Here is a 12,817-nt window from a genome sequence, read left to right on the forward strand (position 1 = left end):
AAGGATGGAGGGTTCAGGTTGTGCAGAGCATGGGGCATCAAACAGACCTGTGTGAGCCAGCTGAGATCACAACAATGTACCTAGGGGAGGCCCTGGTTACCTGTACCTGCACAAGGTGTCTGTGCGCATGCTCATAGGAGGGCAGTGCTCCCTCTCCAATCAGTTCTGTGTCAAACAGCTCCGTGATCAGGATATTGGCACGGCATGGCATGTCACCATCTGAGAAATACAAGGAAACAGAGCCAGAAGCAAACAATCAATAAGAAAAAATATTTACAGCAAATACATGGAAGATAAAAGGTTAACAGAATATTACACTGAAAGCACATACAGATATATCCAAGTAACTAGAAATGTCATGCAATTAACTTTCTAATGGCTCACCAAAAAACCCATTTTGATATACATATAACACATCAAAATATTAGCAACTGGTAAATCTTGGTTAAGAGAATGCAGGTATTTGCTATATCACTCTTTCAATTTTTCTGTATGTTTAATATTGCAAGGGACGCACAGAACTGATAAGAAAACTAAAGCATTCAAGAATAAAACCAGACAAAAATACAAATAGACAATTCAAAACAGAAAAATTAATCAAATATCTGGAAAATGTTTCATTCTTATTAGCAACTGGAGAGCTACAAATTAACAATTCAACTACTAACGTATTACCAAAAATGATTTTAAAAGCAAAAACTGGGGATGCCTGGGTGGTTCAGCGGTTGAGCATGTGCCTTTGGCTCAGGTTGTGATCCCAGGGTCCTGGGATGGAGTCCTGCATCAGGCTCCCCATGGGAGCGTCTGCCTATGTCTCTGCCTCTCATGAACAAATAAATAAAATCCTTAAAAAAAAAATGCAAAAACTGAACTCCAGTACTTCAAATAATTCTAGGCTGCACAAAGGGAGAGAAAACCAAAGCAAGAGAGGCTGCAGAATTCCAGTGATACCATGAAACCCAGGATTCAGCATCACTAGTTCCTTACACTAAACCCCCCTAATTTAGCTAGTTTCTTGCTACCAAACAACCCTCCCAAATAACAGTTGTTTTGGGATAGTAAGAAGAGAGCAGGTCTTTTGGCTGACTCTGTTTCCTGAACTTCTGCAATGTAATATTACTTCTACAATTACAATTTTTAATGAGCCAGGACGCCTGGGTGGCTCAGCGGTTGAGCACCTGCCTTCCACCTAGGGCATGATCCTGGGGTCTCAGGATCAAATCCTGCATCGGAGGGATCCCTGGGTGGCGCAGCGGTTTGGTGCCTGCCTTTGGCCCAGGGCGCGATCCTGGAGACCCAGAATCGAATCCCACGTCGGGCGCATGGAGCCTGCTTCTCCCTCTGCCTATGTCTCTGCCTGTCTCTCTCTCTATCATAAATAAATAAAAATTAAAAAAAAAAAATCCTGCATCGGGCTCCCTGTATGGAATCTGCTTCTCTCTCTGCCTATGTCTCTGCCTCTCTCTCACTATGTCTCTCATGAATAAATAAAATCTTCAAAAAAATTTTTTTGATTAATGAGCCAACAGATAAAATAAACTTTGGAAGGGGCTATTCATCATAGAGAATTAACAATAAATCCTCCTAACGGTGCACAAATTCCAATCTGACAAAGCCCACTCATCTTCCCTACAAAGAAAACAAGTCAAGTGGATAACACAAGGAAAGAGAAGCATTGAGGAGACTCAAAGGAGGCTGCAGTACAGAGAGGTTGAACCTTAAGTCATGGAGACCTGAGCCTGGAGCCCACTGCCTAGCCTTGAACTCTTAGTGCTGATCATCAGTCATCTCAGCTGTAAAACAAGGGTATGAGATCTACTCCAGGTAGTGTGGTTATGGCAGCAAAGGTAAAAAACTGTCCACTTTCTAGAGTACCCTTGTGCTCAATGGCAGAAAGCCGTGAAAGGAGACTTACAAGAAATATCTATTTCTTGGCACAGAGCCCACCCTCTGATATCACGCCAAACTCAAACAGAAATACTCTGTCCCAAACTGTACCTCACCCCTACATATCTGCTTCTTCCTCTGATGCCTCTGCCTCAGTGGATGGCACCACCAATCACACAGTCCTGAAACCTGGGCATCATTTGCCAGCTCCAGGAGAGCAGGGCCCCCGCCTGCTCTGCTCACCATTTTACCCCAATGCCTAGAACAACATCTAGCACCCAGGAATAGTCAGCAAACATTAGCTGAATTCTTATTTATTTATTTATTTATTTATTTATTTATTTATTTATGATAGTCACAGAGAGAGAGAGAGAGAGAGAGGCAGAGACACAGGCAGAGGGAGAAGCAGGCTCCATGCACCAGGAGCCCGACATGGGATTCGATCCCGGGTCTCCAGGATCGCGCCCTGGGCCAAAGGCAGGCGCTAAACCGCTGCGCCACCCAGGGATCCCTGAATTCTTGATTCCTCCTTCTCTGTCACCCTACACTGTCACCAAGCCCTGCCAATTTTACCTCCTGAATAATTATTAAGCCAATTATGTAACTTAAATGATTGTCTAATTTGCTTCAAATAAACAGCTTTATGATCACCTGAATCTCAACAAACACTCCTGAGAGCCAGGCATCTAGCATATTGAGTGTGAATGGAGAAGGTACAGTGGGAGCCTGAGGAGAGTGATTACCCCAGTGCCTCCTGGGTCTCTGCCACACTACTAGATGGGAGGAATGCTTCTCCCTAAGTTAGCTATAATATAACTGGGATCAGACTTACCCATTCATTGTAATCAACTAGAAAACCAGCCAAAAATACATGAAACAAGTTTTTTCAGATGTTGAACAAGAGGAAATGCAATTTGTTCACCAAGAAGAGAAATAGAGTGACCCCTACAACTGCTCTGGCTTTCTGCCAGTAAGTACTTTCCAGGCTGCTATAGGGAGCAAGAGACCAAGTGGAATGTAGCAGTCTTGCTGAGATAAGGTGATAGCAACTGGAGTTGAGGGAGTGCAGGTGGCTGGGATTTGTAGGGGAGGGTACCAGAGAGGATGTTACACAGAAAAGGGGCTTCAGAAATCTGCAGAGCTCCCACGAAACCTCTTGTTGAATATACTCACACACACAGAAGACAAAACTGTAGAAAGCCAGACAAAGGATGACCATGCCATGTAGATAGAAACCAATTTCCAGAGCTCAGAGGACTGGGAAACATTCTAGTAGTTCCAATCAACCAGCACCCAGAGATCCCAGAAAAGCCATGCTGTACTAGTATGACCCATGTAGTCTTGGAACAATGGTTTTCAACAGGGAGTGATTTTGCCCTCACCCCCAGGACATTCGGCAATGTCTGGAGACATTTTTGGTTGGCACAAAATGATGGAGGGGAAGGGGGCACTAGGTGCTATACTGGCTTCTACTGGTTAGAAGCCAGAAATAAACATCCTACAATACACAGAACAGCTCCTTCCAACAAAGAATTACCAGGCCCAAAATGTCAACAATGTCACTGTTGAGAAACCCTCACTTAGGGGCACTTAGGCTGGCTCAGTCAGTGGAGCATGCAACTCTTGATCTTGGGGTTGTGAGTTTGAGGCCCATCTTGGGTGAAGAGAAAAAAATAAAAATCTTCAAAAATAAAATCTTTAAGGGGCCCCTGGGGGTCTCATCCAGTTAAGCATCTGCCTTCAGCTCAGGTCATGATCTCAGGGGCCTGGGATCAAGGCCCCACATCGGACTCTCTGCTCAGAGGGCAGTCTGCTTCTCCCTTTCACTTTCCCTGTGCCCTCCCTTTCTCTCTTAAATAAATAAAATCTTTAAAAAAATAACAAACAAACCCTGACTTAAAGCTTTTTTTTTTTTTTTTTGGAGAGTTGGGGCAAATAGGGTAGTGGGAGGGAGGGAGGTAGAGAAGGAGAGAAAGAGAGAATCCTAAGCAAGCTCCACACCCAGCACAGCCTGATGCAGAATGCCCCAACTTAAAGCTATTCAAACCCTGTTCCAACAAAACTTAAAAACAAGCCCTGAAAGGGTGGCTCAGGAGGTTAAGCATCCAACTCTTGATTTTGGCTCAGGTCATGATCTCAGGGTTGTGAGACTGAGTCCCACATCAGGCTTCGTCCTGGGATTCTATCTCATAAAACAAAATAAAACAAACAGGGATCCCTGGGTAGCGCAGCGGTTTGGCGCCTGCCTTTGGCCCAGGGCGCGATCCTGGAGACCCGGGATCGAATCCCACATCAGGGTCCCGGTGCATGGAGCCTGCTTCTCCCTCTGCCTGTGTCTCTGCCCCCCCCTCTCTCTCTCTCTCTCTCTCTGTGACTATCATAAATAAATAAAAATTTAAAAAAAAAAAAAAAAAAACAAAATAAAACAAACAAAAAAACACAACCCCTGAGAAGATCAAAATGATTTGCCAGTAGCCCAACTACATGGCAAAGTTTTTCTTTTTTAAAGATCATTCATTCATTCATTCATTCATTCATGAGAGACAGAGAGAGAGAGATGCAGAGACATAGGCAGAGGGAGAGCCTGATGCAGGACTCAATCCCAGGACCCCAGGATCATGACCTGCCTGAGCCAAAAGCAGGCACTCAACCACTGAGCCACTCAGGTGACCCGGCAAACAAAGTTTTTAAAGGAAGACAATAAACTCTGATTCTCAGCAATGCAAAACTCCCAATATACACAGCATCCAAATAAAAATTACATGTGAAAAAGAAAAATTTAATCCAGAACCAGGATAAAAATTAGTCAATAGAACAAACCCAAAAGGAAGGACAGTGGAAGAAGATAAAGATATCAAAACTGAGATGCCTGGGTGGCTCAGGGCGTGATTCTAGATTCCCGGGTTGAGTCCCACATCGGGCTTCCTGTGTGGAGTCTGCTTCTCCCTCTGTCTGTGACTCTGCCTCTCTCTCTGTGTCTCTCATGAATAAATAAATAAAGACCTAATCATGAAGCTATCCATGTCCATCAGTAGCTGAAGGGATGAATGAAGATATACACCCACAAATGCAACAGAAGAGAACGAACTCTTGATCCACAGTATGTGGATGAAACCCAAAAGCATTATAATACAGAAAAGAAAGCAGGCACAAAAGAGTACCCATGGATAATTTCACTTATTCAAAATTCTAGAAAAGGGAGATCTAATATGTATTGAAGAAAGCAGATCAGTGGGTGTCTACAGTCAGCAATATGGAGGCAACCAGCTGTAAAGCATCATGAGGAATCTCTTTGTACATGATAAAGACATTCTACAATCTTGATTACAAAAGAGGTCCCAAGTGTGTTTACATTTGTCCAAACTCATGAACCTATATACTTAAGAGAGATGCCTTTTTAAAAAAGATTTGATTTACTTAAAAGAGAGAGGGGGGATCCCTGGGTGGCTCAGCGGTTTAGTACCTGCCTTTGGCCCAGGGCGTGATCCTGGGGTCCCAGGATCAAGTCCCATGTCAGGCTCCGTGCGTGGAGCCTGCTTCTCCCTGTGTCTCTCATGAATAAGTAAATAAAATCTTTAAAAAAAGAGAGAGAGAGAGAGAGAGAGAGAGCCAGAGAGCATGAACATGGAGGGGAGGGAGAAACAGTTATCCACAAATAGGGAACCAGACTTGGGGGGCTTGATCCCAGGACCCTGGGATCATGACCCGAGTTGAAGGCAGATGCTTAACCGACTGAGCCAGCCAGGTAACCCCAGATGCACTCATTTTATGAAAATTTATCTGAATAGCACTGATTAGAAAGTGGGATAATAATTTTTATACTCTTTTGCATTATGTTTCAAAAATAAAGGGGACACTAATCCCTTCTTTGTGCATGTTTCAGTTTCTCCATTAAAAGCATTTTTTTAATTAAGTGTAACAAAAATGTTGACCTTATATACATGCTTCCTTCTAAAATACTGCATTTTAAAAACTGTGATGATATCCACATTCCAGAAGTTTCTTTTGCAAACCTTTCCACTGTGCTCCCCAGGTATCAGTGGCATGTGAACATTTTAGAAGTCTGATTCAAACGCCTAGACTATAAAAAATATTCTCAAAACCTGGAGGGATTGTGCCATACAGGCAAATATCACATTGGATGCTATAGTAGGATGTCAGCACTAAGCAAATCTCTTTCTGTCATCTACTTAGTTTCATTTCCGTCTGATGAAATTGAAAACTCAGAGAGCTAGGTCACATAAGAATTTGAACGTGCTTAAAGCAAAAGGAAGTTTCATTTGTACTACCACTGTTGAACATAATTAGCTCTGATTTACTCACTGCTGATTTAACTAGCAAAGAAGCAAAGTGCTTATCTTAGGACCACATAGAGAGACTCCGTTTTTCTGAGATTACCTGAAAACATTTATTCCAGGTAATCAGAATAAACCTTTTCTTCTCTCCTTCGAGAATAAGTAAAGCTTTCAAAAACACTATTTGTTAATCTTACCTGGCCCTACGGTCACCTCAGTGGAATGCTTGTTGATAATCTTAATTTTATCACTGAAGCCATTTTTCTCTACAATCTTCACAGCAGCATCAGCCATAGGCTTAAAAACCTAGAAATGAGAGCCAAAGCCCAAGTAAAAATGAACAATAAATTGAATAACATCCTGACACAAAAGACCAGCAAGATATGTCTTGCTAAAAGAAATCTCCACTACAGAATTTTCTCCTAAATATATAAAATGTTGGGATCCCTTGGTGGCTCAGTGGTTGAGCATCTGCCTTTGGCTCAGGTCGTGATCCCAGGTTCTTGGGATCGAGTCCCATGGGGAGCCTGCTTCTTCCTCTGCCTATGCCTCTGCCTCTCTCCCTGTGCCTCTCATGAATAAAATCTTAAAAATAAGGGCAGCCCCAGTGGCATAGTGGTTTAGCGCCGCCTGCAGCCTGGGGTGTGATCCTGGAGACCCAGGATTGAGTCCCACTTCAGGCTTCCTGCATGGAGCCTGCTTCTCCCTCTGTCTGTGTCTCTGACCCTCTCTCTGTGTGTCTCTATGAATAAACTAAATCTTTAAAAAAAAAAATATATATATATATATATAAAATGTACCTCTGTTAGTATATGATACAGCAAAATATACCTTTGGGCTGATCTGATCTAAATAAACGAACTTTGGAACTTAAATATTTTATTCTCCAAATGTGTGTTATGAAAATGAATACAAAAAAAAAAAAAAAAAAGAAAATGAATACAAATGGAAGACATTCTGCTGGGTTTACCTTGCAGGAATTAAACCTTACATGCCAGACACACTGGAGAAGCAGGGCTTCCCAAGGAGGCTGCACTACCCGACAAGGATGGCAGGTGGCAGTGTACCACATTAGAGGAAGGTCGAAGGGGGACGTGCCTCACAAAACCATGAACCTGGGACCTGGGGCAGGACGCGTCCTGTCCTTGCCAGAGGAAAAGTGAGACTGTTATGGTATTAGTCGTTAAGTTGGACAGGCATCAGTTCAAAACTCTCAAATCCCCGCTGCTAGCAGAATACAGCTAGTCTTTTATGGTATTCGAGGCCCTCCATAATACAAACCCCCTTACTTCCTCCAGCCTTATTCACCCTCACTCCACCCTACCCTCACCCATGACTGATGTTGTAGCCACGCTGATCTCACTGTGCACTAGGCAAGCCTGAGCCTTCTCTGCTCTACTTCCACCTGCCAAAGCAAACCCTACCTTCCAAGGCAGCACATATCCCCTCTTCTCCAGAAGTCTTCCTAAACCTCTCACATGTCCCTAAACACAAGTCCCTCCAATTCTTACTTCCTAGCCTGCCTAATTTATTTATTTTTTTTAAGATTTTATTTATTTATTCATGAGAGAGAGTGGGGGCGGGGGGCAGAGTCACAGAGGAAGAAGCAAGCTCCAAGCAGGGAGCCCGATGTGGGACTCGATCCCAGGACTCCAGGATCACACCCTGAGCTAAAGGCAGATGCTTAACTGACTGAGCCACCCAGGCACCCCTAGCCTGCCCAATTTAGACTGCAAAGCTCCAACCACAACAGCACATAAAACATTACAGATATACATGCAGCCACACCCACAGAGTGGAAATAGAACAAACTGATAAACTGGTCACAACAACACTGCCATTTTTTCTAAGTCCTTTTCTGCATTGTCTATATTTTCTACCATGAACACATATTAGTTTTATTATAATCAAGGGGAAATGCTATATTCTTCTGTAAAGAATACATACGTGCTTAGCTAGGAAAAGAAATCTTCACAATCTGTTTCAAATTATTTCTAGGATCTATCTCGATGTATTTAGATGTAGTTTGGGGGCCTCACACCCTCAGTTCTCACCCATCACTTTGCCTCCATCCCAAAGTATCACAAGTTCATGTCACCCCCTTGGCCCTCTTGCCTCTTGACGTTGTCACTCATTTCCTCTGCTGACCCTTCAGGCTCTGACATTCGCAGTCTCCTCCTCAGCCACCAAGAACTCAAGATCTCACCCAGAACATTTCTTTCTGGAATGGTCCCTGAAGTTGACTTCCCAACATCATTCTGTGTATTCTCCTGCCCCTCCAGTCAGTTTGGGGGACTGACCTTCTTCCAAATGGTATGTGCACCTGACTGGTCTATGGGTAACTGAATCTTTCAGGCCAGGTCAATGAGGTAAGTTAAACAGTATTTAACCGTATTCTGGCCAATGATACCACAAGGAGAGGTGTGCTGGAGATTCCTGAGAAAGTTATTCTTGCTCTTAAAAAGGAGGGGGAAAAAAGTGAGAAAAGCAGGACCATGCTTCATTTTCAAAGCATCTGCCACAGAAATTACTGCACCTAATATACCTTCCCAAAATATTCCTTACTTTTCAAATGTATTAACAGAGAAGTTTAGGGGCACCTGGGTAGCTCAGTGATTGAACATCCAACTTTGGCTCAGATCGTGATCCCAGAGTTCTGGGATTGAGTCCCACATAGGGCTTCTGCATGGAGCCTGCTCTTCCCTCTGCCTATGTCTCTGTTTCTCTGTGTCTTTCACTTAAATAAATAAAATCTTTTAAAAAAAAGAGAGAGAGAAGTTTATAGTCAATGTCTATGATTTCTTATATTCCATCCACTCCTCAATCCTACTACCCTGAAAATACCATCTAAAGGAGGCCACCTCCTTACTATCAACCCAACAGCCTCCTCTCAGTCCTCATCCAGCTCAGTCAGCTTCCTTACCCACATTAATATAAGGGACAACACACACTTAAATCTAAGTTGATTAAAACCGAATGAAATTTAAAAACTCAGTTCCCCAGTCTTACAAGTTGGACCGCAAGTGCTAAGCAGCCATATGTGGCTAGGGACCACGGTTTTGATCAGCATAGCTATAAAAGATATTCAGCATCACAGAAAGTGATTGGACTTTGCTGCTCTAGAACATCCACACTTGCTGACCACTCCCTCTTTCCTCTGATTTCCATGCAATCTGTCCCCTCTTGGCTTCCACTTCTGCCCTCTGGGATCTTTTTATGTCTGTCTGAACTTGACTTTACTGGTCACTCTTCTTCTCTCAGAGATATGGGTTCTCAGGTTTGCCCACCTTATTCTACTCTTTCCTTTGACAATCACACATTCTCCCATCAAAGCTACCATTGTAGAGTGACCACAATTAGAAACTGTAGACCAAGTCTCCAGGTCTAGTTCTTTTTTTTTTTTTTTTTTTTTTTTTTTTTTAGATTTTATTTATTTGTCAGAGAAAGAGAGAACACAAGCAGGGGGACGGCAGGTAGAGAGAGAAAAAGCAGGATCCCCGCTGAGCAAGGAGCTCAATGTGGGACTCGATCCCCAGGACCTGGGGATCATGACCCGAGAAGCAGCCAAATGCTTAACCACCTAGGCCAACCCGGGATCAGGCCTAGTTCTATTTATTAATTGTGAGATTAAGTCTTTAACCTCTGTGGGTCCTAGTTTTTTCATCTGTAAAGTAAGGATAATAGAATTTACTTAAGGCTAACTAAGGCAATCATACTAAAACAGATGTCTTCACATCTGCTTTAAAATCTTCATGACGCCCAAAAAGGCCAAGAAGTGACTCAATGTTTTTATGAAGTTCTCAGGCAAGTGCACAGTCATGCACACACACATACACACCTCACTCTCAGGACTTCCATGGAAACCTGAAGCCCACTATTCCTACTTTAGGTTAAGAACTAACTCAGGAGGGATCCCTGTGTGGCGCAGCGGTTTAGCGCCTGTCTTTGGCCCAGGGCGCGATCCTGGAGACCCGGGATCGAATCCCACATCGGGCTCCCGGTGCATGGAGCCTGCTTCTCCCTCTGCCTATGTCTCTGCCTCTCTCTCTCTCTCACTGTGTGCTTATCATAAATAAATAAAAATTAAAAAAAAAAAAAAAAAAAGAACTAACTCAGGATATGGGAGTTTGGAGTCTTTATTGTAGCACTCGGGTCCTCCATAGTCTGGCTACAACCTATCTTTCTGGATTTCTACCATGACACCATTAGTCATGAGTCTAGACAACATAACATGGTATTCCTTCAGCCTAAAATGTCCACCTTCCTAGATCATGAGCATCACATTGTAGGAATGCTGGAAAGAGTCTGAATAGAATGAATACTCCAGGGTGCTACCTTCAGACCTTACGTGAGAAAGCAAAAAACTTCTATCTTGTTTAAGCCACTGTTATTTTGAGACTTTGTTATTTGCAACTCAATCACCACACAAACCAAATTTTGTAGGAAAAGTGTTTAAATATATGACACCTTGGGGATCCCTGGGTGGTCCAGTGGTTTAGCACCTGCCTTTGGCCCAGGGTGCGATCCTGGAGTCCTGGGATCGAGTCCCACGTCAGGCTCCCAGCATGGAGCCTACTTCTCCCTCCTCCTGTGTCTCTGCCTCTCTCTCTCTCTCTCTCTCTCTCTCTCATAAATAAATAAATAAATAAATAAATAAATAAATAAATAAATAAATAAATAACACCTCTTCCCAAAAGCTGGGAAGAACATACATCAGAGTTTTAACAATGGTTAACTAAGTTAACACACTATTTTACATTTATGATATTTCCTAGACTGGAATGCAATATTTACATTAATCAGAAAAACAACATATCTTTAATGTTTTAGTAAACACCCAATTCTTGACAAACATACTAAGATAGCTAGCTTTGTGGGGACATTTAAGCTAACAGATCTCAACCTCAGTGCAGAGTCAAAACTCCCAATGCCCAGGTCCCATCCCAGAACAACTAAATTAAAACAAAGGGGAAGGATGCAATTAGGCATCAGTATTTTTTGAAGCTACTTAGTGATTCTGATATGCAGCCAAAACTGAGAACTGCTATTTTCCAAGGAGAAAACAAGTCCCTGAAAGAAGGAACTGTGTCTGATTCATCTCCATATCCTAGAACCTGGCCCTGTGCTTGGGCACAATGAACACTCCTTGAATGTCTGCGAACAAATGGATAGACAAGGTGCATGAGGGACTTCCCAAATAAGACACAGGACACAGAGTGAAGAGCATAGCTCACCTCAATGGCATAGCAGAAGTCAGCCCCTGCCGTGACCGCCATCATTGACAAGAGTCCTGTGCCAGTGCCAATGTCAAGAACCAAGGCCTTCTGTCCTCTGGCCTTCATCCTGCTCACAGCAGACCGGATACCTTGATAATATTTTATATTCTAAGAGAAACAGAGAAACCACTGTCACTTCATACCAGTTACTATAAATAAATGGAAAGTTCTTTGTTTAGTCTGGGAGTCATGGCTAGCAGCAACAGTGTTAAGTCATGATCCCACGGCTTTCTGGCCCCTCAACGAACAGCACTGGGAGCTGAGTCAGGCAGGTCCTGCGAGACTCCAAGAGCATGGGGTCAGCCTCTTGCCCTTTATTTGGCGACTGCCCCTCCCCTCCACACCCAATTCTCTTCAGTACTCTGCTTAGAGGGGCTGGGGCTCTGCCAACCACATTCTCCTTTTCCAGCTATTCGGTATGAACAAGGAAACTAGAGGGTGGCAACTGGCAGTGGGGAGAAAATTCATGCTTTCCCAAATGGTTGCTGCTTTCATCAGGGTCCTCCTGAAGTGGGGGCTGGCTCCAGTGCCAACTCATCTCCTTCCTTTCCTCACCAGCCGCCTTGGGCCCCTTGGACAGCAGCAGCACTCAAGCAGCTGCCCCTCTGAGAGCTGAGCACCAGCCACAGGACCTCTTCTCCACACTTCAGGGCTCAAGAATGTCACTCTTCTCTCGGGTTTCCTCAGTCCTAGGCAACGTGGCTGCTTTCCGCAATTACTACCACGAGGTAACCTTCCCGCTTGTGTCCCAGGCCTCCCACATCTGTTACCAATTCCCTCTGCTGAAAGAGTAACCTGGCCTAGGGCTTCCTTACTGGACTCTAATTCACACAGGTTCCTTGTCTACAAAATAATCCCCTCCTCAGGAAATCATTTCTTTGTTTTTAGTTCAGGTACTTAGTAGCTTAAACAGATACGTTTTCCAACTGTAACAGTTTGGCTCAATAGGTATCCTGACTCTTCTGTCAAAAATAACTAATAATGATGGGGAAAATACTTGCAAATCTCTTTTAGTGCACTAATGAGCTGGCAAGTTAGTAAGAAGCATTAAGAGGCCAAAACAGGGATCCCTGGGTGGCACAGCGGTTTAGCGCCTGCCTTTGGCCCAGGGCGCGATCCTGGAGACCCGGGATCGAATCCCATGTCGGGCTCCCGGTGCATGGAGCCTGCTTCTCCCTCTGCCTGTGTCTCTGCCTCTCTCTCTCTCTCTCTCTGTGACTATCATAAATAAATAAAAATTTAAAAAAAAAAAAAAAAAGAGGCCAAAACACCTGGAAGTCGATTCCCAGCCCCCGAACTGAGCCTTAAAATGATGGTCCAACGGGCTGACACCTTGATCACAGCCTGCCAGGGACCCAC

General features: G+C 43.7%; 1 protein-coding gene across 6 annotated transcripts in view; it reads right to left on the bottom strand.

The window, feature by feature from the left end:
• The window catches only part of PRMT7 (protein arginine methyltransferase 7), a 44,120-nt gene that overhangs the window by 19,768 nt on the left and 11,535 nt on the right, over positions 1-12,817 (bottom strand). For 5 of the 6 annotated variants that reach the window (XM_038538508.1, XM_038538509.1, XM_038538510.1 and 2 more), the window contains 3 exons: positions 11,417-11,566; positions 6,380-6,488; positions 107-219 (listed from right to left, as the gene is read on the bottom strand). In XM_038538508.1, the coding sequence (XP_038394436.1) occupies positions 107-219; positions 6,380-6,488; positions 11,417-11,566 (372 nt within the window). Of the gene's footprint in view, positions 1-106; positions 220-6,379; positions 6,489-11,416; positions 11,567-12,817 lie in introns of those variants that run through there. The other variant, XM_038538511.1, reaches the window with a different exon arrangement.

The sequence above is a fragment of the Canis lupus genome, chromosome 5 (assembly GCF_011100685.1).
Source record: "Canis lupus familiaris isolate Mischka breed German Shepherd chromosome 5, alternate assembly UU_Cfam_GSD_1.0, whole genome shotgun sequence".
Lineage (NCBI taxonomy): Eukaryota > Metazoa > Chordata > Mammalia > Carnivora > Canidae > Canis > Canis lupus.